The sequence below is a fragment of the Mesitornis unicolor genome, unplaced genomic scaffold (genome assembly GCF_000695765.1).
Source record: "Mesitornis unicolor isolate BGI_N332 unplaced genomic scaffold, ASM69576v1 scaffold9921, whole genome shotgun sequence".
Classification (NCBI taxonomy): Eukaryota; Metazoa; Chordata; class Aves; order Mesitornithiformes; family Mesitornithidae; genus Mesitornis; species Mesitornis unicolor.
Window position 1 is genome coordinate 8,810 of NW_010164448.1, and position 21,496 is coordinate 30,305.

General features: G+C 38.2%; 1 protein-coding gene across 1 annotated transcript in view; it reads left to right on the forward strand.

Annotated features, from left to right (window-relative positions):
• LOC104548332 (Y+L amino acid transporter 2-like) overlaps positions 1-21,186 on the forward strand; it is a 23,448-nt gene extending 2,262 nt beyond the window's left edge. The window contains exons 2-9 of the mRNA XM_010194322.1: positions 1,496-1,621; positions 3,437-3,581; positions 6,083-6,206; positions 16,766-16,869; positions 17,901-17,997; positions 18,248-18,397; positions 19,182-19,365; positions 21,092-21,186. Of these exons, the coding sequence (XP_010192624.1) occupies positions 1,496-1,621; positions 3,437-3,581; positions 6,083-6,206; positions 16,766-16,869; positions 17,901-17,997; positions 18,248-18,397; positions 19,182-19,365; positions 21,092-21,186 (1,025 nt within the window). The remainder of the gene's footprint in view (positions 1-1,495; positions 1,622-3,436; positions 3,582-6,082; positions 6,207-16,765; positions 16,870-17,900; positions 17,998-18,247; positions 18,398-19,181; positions 19,366-21,091) is intronic.
• The last annotated feature ends 310 nt before the right edge of the window (positions 21,187-21,496 follow it).

The following is a 21,496-nucleotide window of genomic DNA, read 5'->3' on the forward strand; positions in this document are numbered from 1 at the left end:
CTGCTTTGTTTTTTTTCCTGAGGGCTCTTTAGCAGCTGCAGCAGTCCTGACTTTTGAAATCTGATACAACTGGCTTTTTCCCCTCATCGTGCCAAGCTCAGTGGAATCTCGTTCAGTTATTGCACTGGGCCAAACTGCCCAGTATACTGCTGCTGTGCTTTCGAGATCATTACCTTTCCTTTGTTATCTTTTAAAAATTATTGCTTTTCTATTTGGGAACTGTGCTAAGGGCATTTTTACCTTGCTAGTATCACGTTGTTCTTAGAATATGGAGAAGGAAATAATTTATCTTCTAATTTAATTTTGATTTGCTCCTACCTTACTCCCTAAACAATCAAGTTCAAATTTATATTTAAAAAATGTGTGTGTGTGTATATATATATGTAAAATATATAATAAGAGAACATTGTTTGGAGATTAAAAATACAGTAGAATATAACCACTGTTTTGCTAGCTAGAGGAAAAAAAAGTAAGATTTTTGGAAAATATTTAAGCTTCTGGGTCACAATCAATAGTATAATGATAATCTAGATAAGAAAAATTGCACTGAATTAGTATTTAGTTCAATAAAGAATGCTGAAGGTACTGAGTCCTATTAGATACTCAGCATTTGGCTTCAGACAGAGGTGTTCTGGCTTTCCACTTGAGAAAAAAGACATAATTGCAAAGGCAAAATGTTGAGAGCCATGAGAACAGTGTATTTCAACGATGGCTTGAGAAGTATTGGGGAAGTTGATCATATGAGTAAGTGTAGTCAGCCACTGTTACTGAAATATTTGTGAAATCTGAAAGTCTCACTTCAAGTTTTGTTACAGTCTTGTGAAATAGGCCTGGCACTGATTTATTTTGAGATGGAGGGAGGAATATATTCAGAACACTCATTACTTACTACCAATTCTTAAAAATCCAGATTAATGTTGCATGAACTGCAAAGCCTATGTTATTTGGTCCAGTCTGTTCTAACCTCATGTAGTAATACAGTTCAATACAACTGGAAAAGAGAACTGAGTCACCTGTGGCTGTACTTAGCATTGAAATACTCCGTGGATGTTCAACTTATCCTCAGACTACCAAGAAAGTGGAAAAACATTTCATGTACTGTTTTAATATGTTTGCCTAAAGGAATTTCTAGATAACATTTCATTTATCAGTACAGTATTGATACATTGAAATGAATTATTCCATGTAATGGTTTTTTACCTTCAGGAGAGTGCAGCTGATGAGGGGTAATGTTAGGAAAATGGGAATGTGACCAGAGAAGGGGAAAGTCTTCCAATTTTGAAACTGTGTTTAGGACATCTGTTTCCTACTATTTTGTTTAAACCAGTGTGTTTTCAGTACCAGTGTATTTTGCTTAGTTTAACCTAAGTATAACAGGTAAGTGCATGTTTAGATTATATTTCAAAATCTTTGAAAAATGAACTAAACTGAATATTGCTCAAATTAGTCTTTTTATTTTTCTTTTTTCTTTTCTTTTTCTTTTCTTTCCCCCTAGGTCTTCTAACATTTATAAATTGTGCCTACGTTAAATGGGGAACACGGGTGCAGGATATATTTACTTATGCTAAAGTCATTGCTCTTATTGCCATCATTATAACTGGACTTGTTAAAATATGCCAGGGTAAGCTTATAAAATTAAAGCAAAGGTTTGTATTTATCAGTTAAAAGGAGTAACTGGTCTAAAGACTGTAAAATAACTCTTCTGTGTTATCAGATGCCTCAGTACAAGCATAATATAGCCACTTTGAAAGCACCAATAATACCAATGTTAGGCATTATAATGATATTGTACTATGAGAAGCTGTCCTATCTCAGTTGACTTTGAACTGGGCAAAAGAAGGTAACTGATGGCTCAGCAGCATTGTGCAATTTACAGCCTGCAGTATGGAATAATAAAGGAAATGAAAACAGCAAAATACAGCGCTAGCAAAATACGACGGGAGCGGAAAAAGCTGTAAGATTCTGTAAGGAATGTACTACTTTACAGTGAGATCAACTGCATAATTATTTTGAAAAATGAATTTTGTGCAAGTCTGAAAGTGACTGAACTTAAAGTAAAAATAGGTTTGTAAGAACATGTGAGTAGATTTGTGGAACAGCAGCTCTTTTTTTGCTCAGATCCTGAGTGCTTGTATAGCTGTTGAGAATTAGAAAGTTGCTGGGGTTTGAGATATTTTTTTAATTTATGTGCATATGCTGGGCATTGTGCCCTCAAGTTGGAGGAATTCTGAACTTGGCTTTGTTCTTATCCCTTCCTTTGGGGAGAATTTATTGGTGCTTTATTAGCTTAAAAACATTACCCTGCTTTCAAACCTGCCGTAAAGGTCAACCCGTGGCAATTGGTGTCCTTTGCTCTAAGCAGTTATTATTGAAAATCCATGAGCAAGGTAATTATTATGAATGAAACAATAATATGTGCATATGAGAACCGTGCTGGAGCATTTAATCTTTAGCACATCTGCCCATCCCTTGTTTTGTTGATACGGAGCTTGTTCACCACCAGCTTCCTTGACGTTCTCTTAACTCAGCAGTTGCTTTGCCAAAGTGTGTGCCAAGGGAATGGCAATGTCTTATTAGGATAGATTAAAAAAAGAGAAGGAAGTGAAGGTGTTTTAGTGGCCTCAAATATTTGCCTGGCCAGTCCTGGTGAAGTCTATAAACACTTCAGGATGCATCAGGGCAAAACGTACAAAATGTACAGGGCACGTTTTGGAGTGACGTAGTTCCTTGCCTTTCTGTATTTGGTGGTCTTGTGTGTGTTTCTGTGTATGTAAAAGAATCTGAATATATAAAATTGCCATGGATGAGCTTGTCTTGACTTGTTTAAAGTCAAAAGGTGGCACAAGTTCTCACAAATACTGGTGCAAAAAATCATACAAGTTTTCTTCTTACCTTGGGAAAATTTCATCTCAAGTAACAATTACATTTTAAGTTCTGTTAATTGTTTTCTGTTTTTAATAGCTAAAACATAAACATCCATTTAGGTGTGGATGGGTGTTCTTGTCATAGCTATCTACAATCAGCTGTATTTTTTTGTTTTTTCATTAAATGATTGCAAATTTAGAAGGATATACAAGGATAGAGTGGATTATTTTATAAATATATATGTTATAGAAGATACCCTTAGCCTGAGTGCTGTCATTGCCAGCTGTTTGTAGCTTGGTCTGAACTTAATGTTCCTGAGCTTTTTGTGCCGTTGTTGACAAAGTAGGTGTTTAACTACAGAACAGTATCATCACAGAGTGTAGTTTATAGTAGTTTGAACGTCATACTTATTCTCATGGCTGAAGCACGGAACAGAATTGGGAAAAGGTTTTAACAAGCAGCTTTGAAGGAATTAGGGTTTCTGAGGTTTTTTTATTTATGTGCCAAATTGAACAAAATTCTTCGCTGTGTTTTATTCCCCTGTACTTCATTGTGTCTCTTCCACATACAGGATATTCATCGCACTTTGAGAATTCTTTTGTGGGATCCTCTTTTTATATTGGAGACATTTCCCTCGCACTCTATTCTGCCTTGTTTTCTTACTCTGGCTGGGATACGCTCAATTTTGTAACCGAAGAGATCCAAAACCCGGAAAGGTAAACGCTTTGTGCTTTCTGAACCTGGATATTTACCAAGTTGCTCATTTTGTGGCTTTCTATCACTAATGAGTTCTGAGCCCATACAGAAATTAGAGCTGCTCTATGCTTAGATGATAAGGCTGGGAACAACCAACAGCAGAGATTTACTAGTTTTAAACTACACTGGAAATGTAAAAAAAAAAAAAGGACAAGACTAAATAAGATTGCAGGATGCTGTATTCAATGTCTGATAAGCTTTCAGTTCAAGATGTTGCTACTGTTAATTACAATAGGTGTTAATATTGCCATGAAACAGGTAATTTTAGTCTATGCTGTGTTTATCTGTGCAATAATTCTGATTTCATAGTTAAGAATGTTGTCTTTTCCTTATGCTCTAAGAGTGTGACTAAACTAATCTTGTTCAGCTGTATGTCTGTAAGCAGACGCCTTTTATGTTAAAAATAGAATCCCATTTGATCATTTTTACTTCCTATTATAAGCACCAGCTCAGATTGCTACAACTGAAGGATAAAGAACAGAAGAGAGATTTTTTTTTTTTCAATTCTCCCAACCAGTTTTGACTTTTTTCCATTTGTTCTGTTACCCCTGAGTTCTACCCCTGTGCATTTATTTAACCTGGAAAGTTACCTTTTGAAAAGATGCAATGGCAGAGAAGTATTTTAACTCTAAAAATAGCTGGTTTTAGGCAGACTGAATTTCAGGCTGACAGTGTTTCCCGTTTGTTGTACGTATTCAGAAGAGACGTATGTTTTGTGTTTGCGTTGGTCGTTTGGTCCTTCAAATCGTTTCTTTTGCTGAAAAAGGTCCCCTTTTGAGTGCTCTTGCAATGCCTTTTCATCTTTTTAAAGTTCATGTATTGTTTTGTGTTATCAGTTGTATAACTCTTGTATTAGATGTATTGTTTTGAAACATAATTTTGCTCCCAGGATATTTAGCTAATGAAAATTTCTTCAGATTCATTTGCTATTTGTAGGCATCAGTGCCTAATACAAACTGTGTTCTTGGTAACAGTTGTAGCTGATAAAATGAACATCACATTTTAGCTTTCTACATTGACAGTTTTGGGGAATAATGAGATGTTCCAGACTACTATAAAATTAATCCAAGAATTGCATATTTTTCATATTCACTTCATTCGTAGTGACCTCGTGCTTGTCCAGTCCAAAAGCTGCAATCCACAAGTTAAATTTGAAATAGTCCCTTGGTTTTAATCTTGAGTGATACAAAGTCCTTAAAATGCCCTTTCAGTCTTTTGGTACAATTGATGTAACTTTTCTGAATTAATTTATAAGTGGTTTTCTAATTCTGTTTCTTCTCTGCACTGAGGTTTGCGGATCTCTTACTGTGAGTGTGCAACCTGGAAGCAGAGCCAGAGCTCCCAGTTACTAATTTACTGATTTATATGGAGGGGATGTGGTGTGTGTTTGGTTTTCTGCTTCCACAGCATCAGACAGACCCAGCTGGAGTTCTGGGCTTCAGGAAGTTTTTGAGGAAATTTCCAAAGTGCATTTATTTTTTCTGCTTTGTTGTGGTTTTATTTGTTTGGGTTTTGTTGTTGTTATTGGAAAATGTGTTCATTGCAAATATTCCTCCGTGTCACCCTGTTATGTTTGATTTCAAACTGGACAAATGCAAGAGTAACACTCTAAGTTCTGCTTTCCCTTTTGAGACATTTGAATATCCCTGCAAGCTTTGAGGAAAGAATGAGACTGAGGAAAACTGAAGCCTAAAATTGAAATTTTGCTTCTGCTCTGCAGAGTTTCTCCCTGTGGAGCTGCAGACTCAGAGCTGTGAGTTTATCTCAGCTTTAAATTCAGTCTTATCAGATTACATGTAGAGGTTTGTAGTGTTTTCATGTTACTCTAGACTTCTTTGGTATTACTTTCTAGAAGTGTTTGTTAGAAAGGTACACGACATCCCAAGATTCACCGCTGTGTTGCAGTTTTTAATCTGCCCTCTGCATCGCCACTTTCTGCCGTTATGCAGCCCAGTTAATTTATTCACTGCAATGATGAGAGCAGATGAGAAGATCAGGGGTTTGGTTTGGTGAAGATCCCTGTATAAATCCTAGAAGTAGGTGTTAGCAGAAGGGCAGCATTCCCCAGGGTGAATGAGCACGGTGACTCAGAGCTCTGTCCCTTTGGGTTCTAGGTGTGGTAATTAACATAGCCAGTAGGAAATAATTTAAAGCATGTAAATTTGAAGGCTATTACTCCTAATCTGGAAACCCTGAAGTTAGGGTACTTGAAGAGCAGTTGCATATAATCCCTTTTTTACACATAACATAGGCTTAAAGTTACTGCAAAAAATTTTCAGTATTCTATGTTAGAATTTCTACTTTCAACACAAACCAAACTCTTCCAGAGATACCTATTTTGAAATCTTGATTCTGTCTTCATAACTTCTATCTCTAGGTGAAAGATGCGAATAGAATAAGTTTATTCTGTTATTAATGGCTTTTTTTCCCTGGGTTGTGGGGTGTTTATTTTGTCTTACAGGAACTTGCCACTGGCTATTGCAGTGTCTATGCCAATTGTGACTATTATCTATATTATGACCAATGTAGCTTACTATACAGTGCTGGATATTCAAGCCCTTCTTTCTAGTGATGCTGTGGCAGTGGTAAGTTGACCATGTGGTATTTTGCTGTATTAGTCGCTTTTCGCCTTTTAGGGATGCATTTGATTTTGAAGAGCAAAACAGGAAAAATCCCTACTTTATTATAGTACTGAATGCAGGAGGACAGAAAACTCATCATGAATAATTGAATCTTAAATAGAAAAGTAGTTCATGAAATAACATATAATAATAATTTATTATCAGATTTGTTAAAACAAGCACAGATGCATCTTGATAATGTAGTTTGCAAAGATGCTAATTAGACTTGTGCACTTTGAGCTGGTTGTAAATTAGACTCATTAGTACATCATTGTTCTCTTCCTTCATGCTGCAGAAAGCTGGCGGTGCACAGAACAGCGCTGCAGAGCTACATTCTGTTAAGCTAATAATTGATGCAATGCATATCTGTAAATGGATGTGCTGCAGCTCAACTAGCATGAAGTTCAGCTTTGTATCTCCTTTCGAATAACTTAAATCACTGTCTTACCAATATTGCGTTCATTCTAACAACTTTTAACTTCTATTTTGAAATTAATTCTTTTTGTATACAGATGGAAGTTGGAACCAATTAAAATATATAAGCTTCTTAAAGTAAAAGCTGGTCAAAACACGTTTTATAGTTAAAACTAATTAAATGAGTGAAGGGTTTTTGGATTGTTTGGGGGTTTTTTTTGCCCTATAGCTAGTGAATTAATTGGATAGTTCTGGTTACTAAATCCTTCAGACTTGGAAAATTTAATCTTCTTTTTGGTTATTTAAATTGGAGGAAAAGAAATAGCTTTCCTTCCTTTTAGATGTCCAACTGCTTTCTAAAATTTAAGTAGTTAGACAATGGACAGAGAGTTTTAAGTACATCAAAATGAAGGAAGTGCTCACTCTCATCCCACAGATGATTACTGTGATTAAAAGCTGGCTTAGCAAATTGGCAGATTCCTGTTTCAGGTGTTTAGGCAGATGGTTCTGCAAAAGCATTTACTTAACTTTCTTTCAAGATGAGAAATATGTATATTTAATGTAAGCTTTCAAAATAGTTTTATCGTAAATGTAGGCTGTAACTTACTTAAAATATAATCATGCAGGTGTTTATTTGAAAATCTCTTGCAAGTAAATAAACCTCAGTTCTTTGCCTCTTTTTAGCTGGAATATGGAAATACAAAATTGTCATAAAAAACATTGTGAAAAGGTTGGTAAAACACTTTGAATGAAACAAAACAAGTCAAGGACGGGTAATATTTTATTTTGAATCAGCATATGATAAGGGTTTGTAAAATCCCCAGCATTTATTTCTGTTGTAGGTCATGGTAGCCCATGTAAAGTACTTTCCAGTGTCTGATAATGGAATTTTAAATTCTTGTCTGGAATTAATGAATCCAGAAAAAAATCAAAGCCAGTACACAGTCCACTGTGTGTCCTGACTTGTGTAAAGCAACACACTATTGTTTTTTTCTAGGACAGATTTGGAAAGTACACTCCTCTGACAGCAAATAAATTCCCCAATCCAGCCTGTCCCCTATGTATTCCGTGCCTACGTTACTGCTCCTGGCCTATGCAGAGCTTTATACAACCTTTTGGTGCATGGGACTGGGAAAACTGATCCACTATGGGGGACTGGGGGCATGATACACTGTGGGGTTGTCCAGTCTACGTTGCTGTACCCAGCAAGTTGTAGCACTGCAGCAGCAGTGGGTGGCCAGATAAAGGAGGGACGATGGATGTCTGAACCTTACTACACATGTGAAACCCAGGCTTCAATTTTTCTGATTTTCTGTACACTTCATTTAGTTGTTCTTTGACATTGTTTTCCAGGAGAGAAAAGGAAGGCTTAAGAATAATGTAAAGTCCTTAGTCAGTCTGATTGCATGCAGGGATATTGGGCGACTAGGATAAGAATGAATATATATGCTTGTGATTTCCAAGGTTATTAGGGGATTTACTTCTTGTGCTAGTTTTAATGGAACTTAACTGAATTAATGACTTTGGAAGTCTAACCTGTGCTTTTTCACTAGATCTCAGGTTTGCCAAATACTTTCGTTTAAAAGTTTAACTGATGTTCTGTCTGAAGGCATTTTTGCTGAGACGTCTCATCAGCTGGCAAACAGTGGTCTTCTGGTTGTGCTACTTACATCCCTTTTAGAATGTCAAGGTGAAACTGCAGCTGAAGTTTAATACTTAAGACATGACTCAAAGATTCATTTTCATTGCTGATATGAGTTCAATTGCCCAGTTTAAGAAACTGACTTTAAGCTTGACCTACTAATACATGAGCAAGTAGTGTGGACCTCAGGAAGGATGTCTGTAGGGTGGAGCAGTTGACGCTGAGGACCTGACACACATGCTCTACATGCTTCAGGAGTATTTTGCTTTGGACTACTTCTAATGAGGTCCTGCGGACTGAATGCTTATGTGTGGTTGGATTGCAGTAGGAGGGTGCAGTAGGTGTGCTTTTGAAATGCATCTTCCAATTTAGGCTGCTGTAAAAGGGAAGGTCCCTTTAGCTCCAGTGCCAAACAGTGTGAACCCAAAAGCAGTCAGTGGCAATCACTGGGAGACTTGCTTCAAAAATGCATTTACGGTCAAAACTGAAACACTGATAATGCACCCATAGTTTTTTAGTGAATGGGGGAAAAAAAGAGCTAGTCTTTAGTAATGGTCTGTATTTGAAAACCCTCCTGTAATACAGAAATGTAAAATATCTTCATGGTGAAATTTCTCTGGCAGTTGAAGGAGGAGTTTATCCATAGTGTAATCTTTAAGAAGACTTTAGGGCATTGTGGTCAGTGGATGAATAAAGAAAAGAGATGAGAATTAAGTCAATCTAAAAACTAATCTGATGAAAATGAGCCACTTTGATCTGCTCACATATTCTACATGTGATACGTCATATAGATTGCTGTACTTTCCTTACTGCCCTCTGTGTAGTTGTAGGGTGAAAATTACCATAATGATATTTCAAGGAAACATGGTAGTAGTAGTGCTGCATTTTAGAGCTTTTTCTGTAGTGAAGCAGCAGCTAAATTTAGTCTTGCTGCTATTTTGGGAAGGAATGGAGTAGCTTTCTTGTATTCATTTCAGTCAAGAGGCTTTGAGCTGGAAAGCTGAGGGGGAGCTATTTCCAGTTTCTAAATGATAAGAATAAAAGTTATAAGTAAAGCAATACTAGTGATGGTGTATCTTTGCACATCACCTTGCATACTGTTTTTCTTGGTGGCTGGGAGGTGAAAGAAATCTTACCAAGGGATGGTATGGAACAAAATTATAAAATCTCCTTTTTTTCCTTCATTGTTAGCTTCATTATGGTATAGGCTAAGAGACTAATTTTTAAGCTCTTTTCTGTTGAAGTAATTGAAGTAATACAGTAGCATCTAGCTTAGAAGTTCTGCAAACGCTCTTCAGACAGTTGCTGATCATGTAAAATTTGCTTCCTTTTTCAAAGTTTCCTGTCAGAGTTTCACAGTTGACTTCTGTTTTACCTCCTTATGCAAACCATCACAACCCTTGCTGTCAATGTTTACCCATATGAAGCAGTTACTCTGCAGCACAAACACACTTGCAATAAAGAAATAAAAGCTGAAATCTATTTCACCTTCCCTTGTCACTGAACAACTATTAATTTCCATCTGAGAGAGCCATTGTATTTTTTGTCTGTGAAGTGGGCAGGTGGCTCCACAAGCACTTTTTGAGTAGCTTCATCTTTTAACAGGAAAGAGCATCCTGGCTGCCAGTGCATAGCCTGTAACCTGCTTCCTGTGTTTGGTCTTGTCTGGGTGTTTTTGATTGAGTTCATATAATAGGTAACATTTGGCAGCTTACTTCTTTTCCTTGGAAAAGCTAAAAATGATTCCTGGTTGAAGCAGTTGCTTGTCCTGCATAGGCAGCCGTCGTCTTTCTTGGAGCTGTACAGCTGTATCTGGAGATCGGGGATAAAGATGACGACTTCAGTTGCATCTTTGAATACCATCTTGTGAATCCAGCATTGATCAACCCAATTTGCTGTGGTGTGCTCATTGCTTTGCTTCGACATGTTCTCTCCCTCAATAAAACAGGATTGGGGGAAGCTGCGTGTTTTAGCCATTTTGTTCTTCTTTGGTGTATAGTTTAATAAATTATGAGTCTTTTTCCTCTAACTAAACGCAGCCAGAAATTCTTAAGTTTCTCTTAGACTTTTTGGGCATTACTTCTCTTCCTTCATTTGGCCAGTCATTGACATCTTTTCTGAAGAGGGAAATCTGCTTGTCTTTAGCTGCCAGTGTCTTGTCCACCTTCTCTGCTTGCACTGGCACCTCCTAGTAAGGTTCCTTTGGATGAAATGCATGTTCTGTACCTTGTAATGAAAGAACTTTTCATTAGGGACAGGCAGTTGCTTTAGAAGAAAGCTGTTTAGTAAGTCACTTGCCTTCTTTTTTTGGAGCTAGCCATAATTCACTACCAGTGCAGCACTCCTGTTGCCAGTTACGTAGGAGTTCTCTGACTTTGGAGACCAAGCTGAAAAGCTGAGCCGGAACTTGAAATAATGCTACATAATATTTTTAATATGAGAAAGTAGGAGACTTTGGAAAACGCTGAACTCGTATTGTATAGCTAGCTATTAAAAATGCTAAGAACGGGACAAACACCTGAGAAGATTTAGATCAAGTATCTTCAGCACCTCCATGAAGACATAAACAGAACTGTTTTACTGTTGGAGCTGGCATCTGTAATATGAATATGGGCCATGCAGAAGAGGCATGGTACATGCAGTAGACATGCAATATATTAATGCGATCGAGTAGTGCTGGTTTCCTTTAGCTTAGGGTTGTATTGAGTGACCTAAAGATGGAGAGAGAATTTAATGCTGGACCTTGCACTCACTGGTACCTCTTTCTCCAAGAAAAGGCATTGCCAGTAACGCAAGGAGAGAATTATGTCAGTTTGAGTAGAATCAATGAACAGAATGGTGGTTGAAACAAGAGTTACAGGAAACCAGAACATTGATATTGCTTCGTTTTGCACCTTTACAATTTTCTGACTCTGTTTTCAGTTGATGTGCATTCTTTTTCCTTTCTTAAATATATGTGACGTTAAATCTAATTTGGTCAAACTGAACAGATTTCATACAGTATCTTGACAAATGTAATCTGTGGCAGTGGAAGAAAACTTCATCTCCTTAGGGGCTTTTTTGCATGTGTGGCTTCCTTAATTGCCATAAACCATAGTTTCTTTGTTTCCTTTAGGAAGTCGCTCCTTGAAGGCCTGAGAAGCTAAAATTTGAGAAAACAGACTCTCGTTCTGCTAAATCTTCCTGTAATGCAGGAATATATTTATACTCTGCCTCAACAGAAAAGGCAAAGCAGAATTAATTGCACTTCCAAGATACTAGTCAGATTGCTCATATATATATATATAAATCTCTTTACTGCTATATATGACTTTCAGGGTAAGAATGTTACAGAACTGAACCTGGAAAAGCTCAGGTATGTGATAGGATCTTGACATCATCTGTGTGAAGAGGCTCTGTAGATGGCTTATAAGCCTTCCTAATAGAAACACCTCATAATCTTTGGGTATAGTTTTGTTTAAGTTTCTTACTCATGTTAGACTACATTCTCCTTGCATTCATCCCTCTGATCAGTACTGTTTAGTGCTTTGCCAGCATTGCATGTGCCCGCAGCTCCATATGCTCTCAGTGTAGTCTGGCATTTTTTGTGTGCCTCTTAATGCACTTTTTTTGTGTGCAGCTAAGTATGATAAAACAGTTCTCATCTTATGATTTGTAACATAAATGTTGGTCTTTCTAATCATCTGTGTGCCTGCGTGTGAGGCAGTATCCTGTGTATTTTGTTGTGGCAGCTCTTTGTGCGGGGCATTTCCCGTTACTTTTGGGTCAACCTGTTTGTACAGAACTCTTGCTTGGGCCTTTAAAAGGACAAAAAAGTCCTTGCAAACCATTCACAAATAACCAGCTGATAATCATGAGATCAGACTTACCCAAGATAAAATGAAATGTAGTTAAATCAGTCAGTCATGTCTTGACACAAAGCTGTAATTCAGTATTTCACCATTCTTCTGGGAGTAATGTAACATTTTAGTCATGATGAAAGTAGGGCAGTTTCCCTGAGAACTGCATGGCTGGAAGCTTCTTCCTTTATTATTATTCCCTGTAGATGGTTTGGAAAAAAAAATTCAGAACTAAGGGCAACAATTCCAGGTGTGTGTCTTTCTAGAGCATGTGTGTATATATGTATATCATACATATCCAATGGATGGGAGGGCATAAAAGGACTTTATCTGTAATTGCAAGTGCTGGATCAGCCACTGAATTCTCTTACTGTTTCCTGGCTGTTAGAAGCAGTTATAGTTCAAGTCTGGACTACAGGACTTGTCAGACTGTAGCAGAAATGACAATTTAATCTCTTAATCCTTCTTGCTCTTTAGACTTTCTCAGAAGAAACCTGAGAAGAAATCCATCCCCATAGTGGTGGCTTTCTCCTGTTATGGTGGACTAAATGCTTCTGCTATAGCTGCCTCCAGGTAGGCTCCTCCGTCATCCTCCACATACCCTTGCAAATGCGCCATTCTTTCCCCTGTTGCCAGCTCATTTGTTTTTGTAAATGCACTTCACTACTCCCAGAAGTAGTGGCAGTTAAAGCAGAACCGGTCAGGTGCTCCGTTCAGAGCCCTGGTCTAGCTCATCTGTGGAGGATCCATGATTGTACAATTGCAGTTTTAGCAGAAAGCAGCCACTAACTCTTCTCCCTGGTTTGTTTTTTTCTCTTGAGGCAGTGCACGTGCTGTATGTGCTTGATAACTGATTGCTTTTTGTACTTGCCCTTCTTTCTTATACGAAATAACCCTCTGACGTATGCACACAGTTGAATGCTTATTATGCCCACTTTTACTTACGCTTCAGTAACACTTTGTGCAAGAAACACCGTGGAGATCTTTGGTTTTGTTGTGGTTCACAAGAGAGTCTAGCACAGCTTTGGAGAAGACCTTTTTTGGCATCTGTTAAAATGGGAGTGTTGAAGGGTTTCTAAAGGTGTACTCTGAAGTATAGAAGTGTATTTATTGTCTGAGTAGTAATGCATGAACTTCACAAATGAAGGTGAAACCTTGCTAGAAAACACCCGCATAAAGGCAGGTTAAACTAGTTAATCTCACTAGAAAATTTAGCCAAACTTCGGGTACCTTTCAACTTTGTTTTGCTGAAAGATCCTTTTGCAGGCAGATCTACTTGGCAAACCGAGCTGAACTTTCTAGATCATTCTCAATTAAAATAGTCTTTTGCCTTACCTCACTCAGGGAAAAGTTAAGCGCTTGAAGTTAATCCTCCACCCTTTGGTCTCTGGGGAATCCCAACTACAACACGAGAAAGTACATTCGAAATGCTAGTGTTTGCTAAGGGCTGTCACGAGGCTCTTCTCTCTTTCGAAGAGCCTGACTTGTACAGATCTAGGGAGATTAAATATTTGACTTTGAGCCGAATCAGCAGTTGTTATACATCATATACATTGAATCTGTAATGTCTTGATCTGTGTATATTGTGTGGCAGTGATACCATAGCTTTGCTGTAACTCTTTGTGGTCTTTACTACTTATATGAGTGATTGCCATCTTCCAGGATGTGTGAAATAACATGAGCATATCTTAGAAAGATTGGTCTACGTTCTAGGGTGGATGTGCCCCACCTGGCACTCCACACGGGCCCATTACTAGATGTTTCAAAAAAGACATGGGAAATGCTTGCAAAGAACAAATGCTAACCCGCCTTTGGGGGAAAAAGTATCTCCAAATTACACATTAGCTAATTTGCATCCTGCAGCGTAAGATTGCATTCATGCGTTTTCTTTCTCTTTTTCACTTTTAGCTGTTAATATTGCTTATCTAAATGCTTATCCTTTAGGCAGCTTACTAAACATCTTAATTATCTAACATATTGTTGAGTGAGTTCTGTATCTTAGCTTTGTATATTAAAAGAAAAATTCCTCTAGCAGTTTTTAAGTTTGGTGTCTGGTAATTTCACTTGCTGTTTGGCTTCAGAAATCAGCAGTCCAGGTTTAAATCATCCTTTAAAATATTACAATTGCCTGGTAGATTTTTCATCTCGTCCTTGTTCTTCCTTGTTCTGGAGAAGTTGTCTTAATTCATTCACTGGATCATTATGAATTACATTCTGCTTTGGGAGACCGGGTTTCTCAGAGCGCCTTTTAGGTCCAATAAGGATCTGAGAGAAGCACTGTGTGTTCCAGTGACTATTTATTCTTGAGCAGCAGAAATCTCTTATAAAAATAAAGTGTATTATTAGTTGCTTGTTCAGTTTCAATTGCCTGACAATGGGTAATCCGTGGTATACAGAACACATTTCTTATGGCATGGTCTTTGGCTAAGTTGATGTTCTGATTTCAGCATGAAATAGAATCCATACGCGGATCAGTTCATTTGTACTTTTCTTGTGTCAATTTTTGTAATTTTTGTGGGAATCTGTGTGTGTGCATTTTTCCACACCTGTGTTGAAGCTCTGTTTTGAAGGAAGCTATACTAAAACGTATAATTTAAAAGAGCTCAGGAAGAGAGGTGCTTTAATGAGAGCCAGGGTGACTAACGCAGTTGGTGCATTGACTTTGAACCTTTGGGCAAGGTTCCCACTGAAGTGATTATATGCTTATGCTTTTGCATTGTCCTTAACAGCAGGAAATCCTATCTGCCTTTGCTGAGGCTCAACTAAATTACACAAAAGGATTGAATAAATTTTGTTTTTTAATGTAGATGATGGTTTACAGCTAAGCAGAGTTGGATTCTGAACCTTAACCTGGATAATGTGCTGAACAAAGCGCTTTGTCAACCCAAAGAAAGAACAGGAAACTTTAACTGGCCAAGCTTTGTTTTATGTCAGTAAATATTTCTGCGTTCTGTGGTTTAAAGGTTGATGTTATATGCAGGGTTTTGTCTCATGAAAATAAAAAATCTCTTTATTAAGGCATTTAGGGGTTTTTTTTGACCTACAAAACGATTCAGAAAACAGATCATAACGAACTGCTCTTGCTTTACTTGACCACTGTTAAAACCAGACAGCTTTTTATATGGCACAAAGAAAGGCTGGCCTGAATGTTAATCCACTTTGTCTGAACTCCGTAGCTCATAAATGTTATGATGAAAACCAGTAGTTTAAAGAGGAGGCGTTTCAAAATACTGAAATACTAAAAACTGAAGAAAACTTTTGTAATAGAAAAGACAGACCTGCAGAAAGCTGAATTAGTACGGATGCTTTTTGTGTCTGAGGATCTTGAAATTGATAACGTAAGAGAGGGCTAGGAAAGTGATTTAGAGAAAGGTTCATCAAAAGGTTTAGATTACTGCTACCTGCTGAGATGTGAAATGTTCTAATACCCACAGAATCCCTGGGATTTGTTTGAATACCACTTATGTACAAGTAGTATGTAAACTTATACCTCTGTTTCTGTAAATAGTGACTTCATGCTGTCTGTTGTAGACATGATCCTTCTGCTACCGTGACTTTTGATTGCTTCAGTAAGAGAGATCGTAGAAAAAAAGTAGCTATCAGTAGGTGGAATTGGAATAGGAAGGCATCCACCCCGTCCTCTGAATGCAGCATGGGCAGTTTTCTGCTTAACTCCAAACGTGCTAGCGTTCAGACATGTACAACGCTTATACCGAGATGGATTTTTGAATAGCTGTCAGTCTTCATGTATTAAACTACTTGATTTTTCAAACATTTTGCCTGATACTCTCTCTCCCTTTTTTTCCTCCATCCAGGAGGCTTAACAGAATTGAGCAGGACAATTTCTTGCAAATTATTACCCATTTTCATTATAGGTCACAGGTTACTGGCAATTGATGACTTTTACCACTTGCTGTGAGACTTTGATGCGCTTGGCTCCTTGGTTTCAGAGCTCTATCGTGGAAAGTCACCACAGTCAACCTGTGGTATCATTTAGCAACGTTAACAAATGACTGCTAATAAGATACTTGCTCTGTCATTTGCCATGTTGTAAGAGTACAGCCCAGAGGCCCTGTTGGTAGCACTAAAGAGAAAGAAGAGATTGCTTAGGAAATTGAAAAAGAAGGAAAATAAAATAGATTCCTCAGATAGGTCTATAAACAGTAGGTGTGATGGTGGCTGTGGTTATCATCTGCAATGTGGCACTTCCCTGCTTGGATAATAATAACAGTTTTGTCCCTTATTCTCTGTAGTCAGTATGGTGCACCTGAATTCTGCATTTCAGTTAGATAATAAAAAATATTAGGGTTGGTGAGAAAATTCTAAAAACATTGGACATGATGATCTCAGAGGTCTTTTCCAACCGAGCGATTCTGTGATTCTGTGATTTTGTTTTCCTGTGTGAGCAGAAAATGTGAGTTCAGGCGCTTGGCTAAAGAAGTTTGTGCTTATTTAGAACCCATAAATGAATAAAAAAGGTGTGTGCTGCTTTGTGCTGCATTACGGATTGTCCTGACTATATTACTATTTTTCCATACAAACTTATCACAAAAGCTTTGATATCATTGTTTTACGTATGCTTTGTTGCAGATTTTTTCATGTTTCCTTTTTCTTTTCCCTTTCATTAGACGTTTGCTGACCAGGTATTTGGTATCTTCAGCTGGACCATTCCCATTGCTGTTGCCTTTTCTTGTTTTGGTGGACTCAATGCTTCGATTCTGGCAGCATCGAGGTAGCGCCTATCTCCTTCTGTCTGACAAAAGTTCATAAGTAGTTTTACACGTTGCTGTTATTCTCACCTGTTATGAGAGTGGCAAAAATACTTTTGTAACTGAGTCTGTAATGAATAGCCACAATAAAATAACAGACCGAAATAAACCTGTGTGTATACGTACACCCTCCACACTGCCTTGATTACAGTGGTTTTAGCTGTATGCAGAGTACAATTAAAGATCAAGTGAATGTTGTCTGTGTGGTGAGTCCTCAGGCCTTCTAATTATTTGCATTGAGTTACCTTCTATTTAACTTGATACAGTAATTCTAGCAAGTTCTTGTTTTTAAATGTATTTACTTAAAACTTACTGACTTCTTGAAATCTCAGTATCTTTAAGTTTTTCTCAAAGTAAAATGTTGTAGAAGTTGCCACTGCTATTAAGCTGCAGTCAAATAACTTAGGATACTGAGTACAGAAGCTTTCCTCTGAGCACTGATCATGGATGTGACTTGTGAAAGTTTCAACTAGATTTATTCAGGCATTTGAACATCCTTCCTGTTCATTGAATGAATGTGCAATGCCTCTATACTGAGAAAAATAGGAGCATGACATGGTGAAGTAGTCAATAGAGAACAATTTGCAGTTGATAATAAAATGAAGTGTGTTTGTTTTTTGAGCATGTGGTTGTGGTTGGTTGAGGTCTTTTTAGAGACCTGGCAATCTCTTCTGGTTGGCAGTGAAAACTATTCTGCTATGAGCTGGAGTGTTTTCAGTGCTAGCTTTTAGAATTTTTTAAAACAATACAAATTTATTTCAGTTACTGTGGATGTTTCCTATTTTACCTGCAGGATTTTAAAATGGGTGTTAACAGCACGTTTCTAAAAGCTTACGTATCCTCTAATGGTTGTTGTACAGTAAATCCTTACGAGAAGGGTTGAATCCACAGTCAAGTCAAAGGGATGGAAATGCAGTGGTGGTGGTTGACTTTCTGTAACACTTTCTCTCTCACCTGTGGCCACAACATCTGTTCTCTGACTGGTTTTTTTCAGGCTGTTTTTTGTAGGATCTCGAGAAGGTCACCTTCCTGATCTGTTGTCTATGATCCACATAAAGAGGTTCACACCTGTGCCAGCACTGCTTTTCAATGTAAGTTGTTGCTTTTCTTTTCAGCTGTTTCGATGTGACTATATGTATTATATGAAGGAAAACTTCAAAACATCACAAGAGAGACCTTCAGATTTGCTGTCATTGAGGTGATTTCTGAGAGAGCAGTTTTTGAGGCATAAAACCACGCCAAACACCAATGAGTACAAGGTGTTACTTTAAGGCAAAAAGCAGCATAAACAGTATGTTTCAAACTTCTGTTGTTCATCTCACTCTTGTTCTTTCCTCGTAGTGTGCTATGACCCTTATTTACCTGGCTGTGGAAGATGTCTTCCAGCTTATTAATTACTTCAGTTTCAGTTACTGGTTTTTTGTTGGTCTGTCTGTTGCTGGGCAATTATATCTACGTTGGAAGGAACCAGACAGACCCAGGCCTCTGAAGGTAATATTTACTTTTTACAGAATTGTTTAAAATCCTTGTCTTCCACATAATATAAAAGCACTGTCTAAAATCTGGACCATCCTGGTTTACTGGGACAGAATTTGAGAGTCAGTTTTCTCTTGAGGAAAACTGTCTGTAATGACTAAAACACTATTTCATGGGAACAAAGTGGTAAGGCTTTGTTAAGTTTTTCAGCTAAAGTTGGTATGTGATGCTCAGGGTCTTCAGGAGTCTTGAGATAAACAGTTGCAGAGGCTGGGGGAAGTGGAAACCCAGGGGAGTTGACCCCAGGCTGGCCAATTAGTACTATTGCATACCATAAAGGTAGTATGTAGCCTTTTTTCTTGGATTAGAAATCTGTAATTAGGAATGCTTAAGTTAATTCTGTCACTGTGGACCACATTTAGCTCTGATGGTGTTTTAGTTCAATTTCTGATTCTCTTATCAGCTTCTCATACTTTAAGTTGATACTATACATGAAAAAGTAATTCTTGTTTCCCGAGTTTTATTGGATTTGTCTAAAAACACTTCAGTGCTCTTACACAGTTTCTTTCAGCACAGCAGAGTTACCATACTTTGTTACTTTTCCAATTTTTAGCAGCAGTTCTGTTCAAGAATAATTCTGCAATTGGCTTATGGTTCCAAATAGCCAGAAGTATAAGAGGAAGAGCAACTCATTTCACAAAGTGAGGTTGAGAGGGAAAAGTCTGTAACTCTCACCAAAGTGTTTGTAACTGTAGACAATGAATATTTCGATAATGTTCTGTTTTTTTTCTGTCTGCAGCTGAGTGTGGCTTTCCCAATAATATTCTGTATATGCACAGTATTTCTGGTGGTAGTGCCACTCTATAGTGACACTATAAATTCATTGATTGGAATTGCCATTGCTTTGTCTGGAATTCCGTTCTTTTTCTTGGGAGTCTACTTACCTCCAACAAGGAGACCTCAGTTTATCAACAAGATTTTAGGTAAGTTTCTTTGTAGATGGAGATGTTGTTAGGAAAGAGGAAAACTAAGTGAGTGAATCTTGGTTTGTTGATGAAGAGGGCTGTGGTCAGTTGACCCAACCCACAGAGCTGCTCACTCACCAGCACCCCACAGCAGGATGAAGGAAAGAAAGGAAGAACAGAGGTGAGAAGAATTGTTAGTCAAGATAAAGCCAGTTTAGTAAGTGAAGGAAACGGGGAGAAAAGCCTGCTGTTGCAAAGGCAGTCACTTGGCCACCTCCCACAAGCAGACCGATGCACAACCAGTCTCCAAGCAGCAGCCACACTGGAAGACACCCTCTCACATGCACAAACTTCTTCCTCTACCCTAGTTTTTATTGCTGAGCATAGCATTATATGGCATGAAATATCATAGAATCATAGAATGCATTGGGTTGGAAGGGACCTTTAAAGATCATCCAGTCCAACCCCCTGCAGTAACAGGAACAACGTTACCAGATCAGGTTGCTCAGTCCCATCAAGAATATTTCCAGGGATGGGGTCTCCACCACCTCTCTGGGCAACCTGTTCCAGTGATATATCACCCTTATATGGAAGAACTTTTTCCTAATATCCAACCTAAATCTACCCTTTTCTAGTTTAAAACCATTACCCCTCGTCCTATCACTACATGCCATAGTGAGCAGCTCTTCCCCAGATTTCTTACAGGCACCTTTCAGGTATTGGAAGGTCACTATAAGGTCCCCCCCGCAGCCTTCTCCAGGCTGAACAGCCCCAACTCTCTCAGCCTGTCTTCGTAGGAGAGGTGCTCCAGCCCTTTGATCATCTTTGTGGCCCTCCTCTGCACACACTCCAGCACTTCAACGTCCTTTTTGTGCTAGGGACTCCAAAGCTGGACCCTTTACCTAGTTTGGGTCAGCTGTTCTGGCCATCTCCCCTCCAGACCTCCTGCCCATCCCCGTATCCTGCTGGTTGTGGGGAGGACGGAGTGGGAGGAAAAAAAGTCTTGATACTGTGCAAACACTGTTCAGTAACATCCAAAACATTGGTGTGCTAACAACCCTGTTGGAGCCACTTGTCCAGAACACAGCACCATATGGGCTGCTATTCAGCTGCATCCCAGGCAGACCCACTAAAGGGGTATGCTGATTTTACAGCCAGATTTTATTATATTTAAAAGACCATCCACTTTCTACAGATTTTGTCCTCAGTTTTTATGCATTTCTCTTTAATCAAGCACATGAAAAGTCTTTCTTAAGCAAGGCTGATGACTGTAAAAGTGGGGGGATCATTCCTGGTAATGCAAGCAAACTGTCACACTTTATGAATGAGTTGTTTGAAGATGGATAGATTTTCTGTTAGTCACAGATGAAATTTTGCCTTCTGTTGAATTGCTGCTGTTAAATTACACATTTCTCTCCAGCAGCACACTGTTGTCATTGTTACTATGTGAGAAAACCATGATGAGGGATGTGGAAGTGAAGGTTTATAGCATAAACTCAGAAAGCAACAGGATGTGGTGCCGCAGCAGCTAGTGAATACTCAGTAATCTTGTCACCTTCCTGTGTGCTATTTGAAGGTCTTGGGTTTGTTTTTCTTTATTCTGCCAGCTTCACCAGTTTCAAAAGTTAAGACTTAAAGCGAGGTAGGATTCTTGACAACTAACTTTCATTAGTCAAATGCATGTTGTGTAGTAGAGTTGAGATAGGTGGCTCTTCTTCTGATTTATCTTAAATTTCCTACGCAGGTGCAGTCACACGAAACATGCAGCTGCTCTGTTGCTGTGTTTTAACCGAGATGGACCCAAATGAAGAAAAGAAGTCAGAAGTAAAATCTGACTGAGATTTCAAAGCGATTACAAGAAACAGGAGGGAGGATAAAGCAGTTATAACAACAAAAGGGAAGAGATGGAGCTGGAAAAAATGGGAAAATTGTTTCCAGTGGTCTTTCAGAAACACTGAAAATGTGCTTACTTGGTTTCCCACATAAGTCATGCCCTTGTGGTAGCCCCCTAAACTGTGGCATATTTTCAGGGCATGTTTTCATTGGGTAGTGATTACCTACGCATTTCAGGTGGACAAGCTATGCATCAATATTGTCCCTTTTTCAGAATTGGTATTAAAATGGTAAGAGCTAATGGATCAAATTAGAT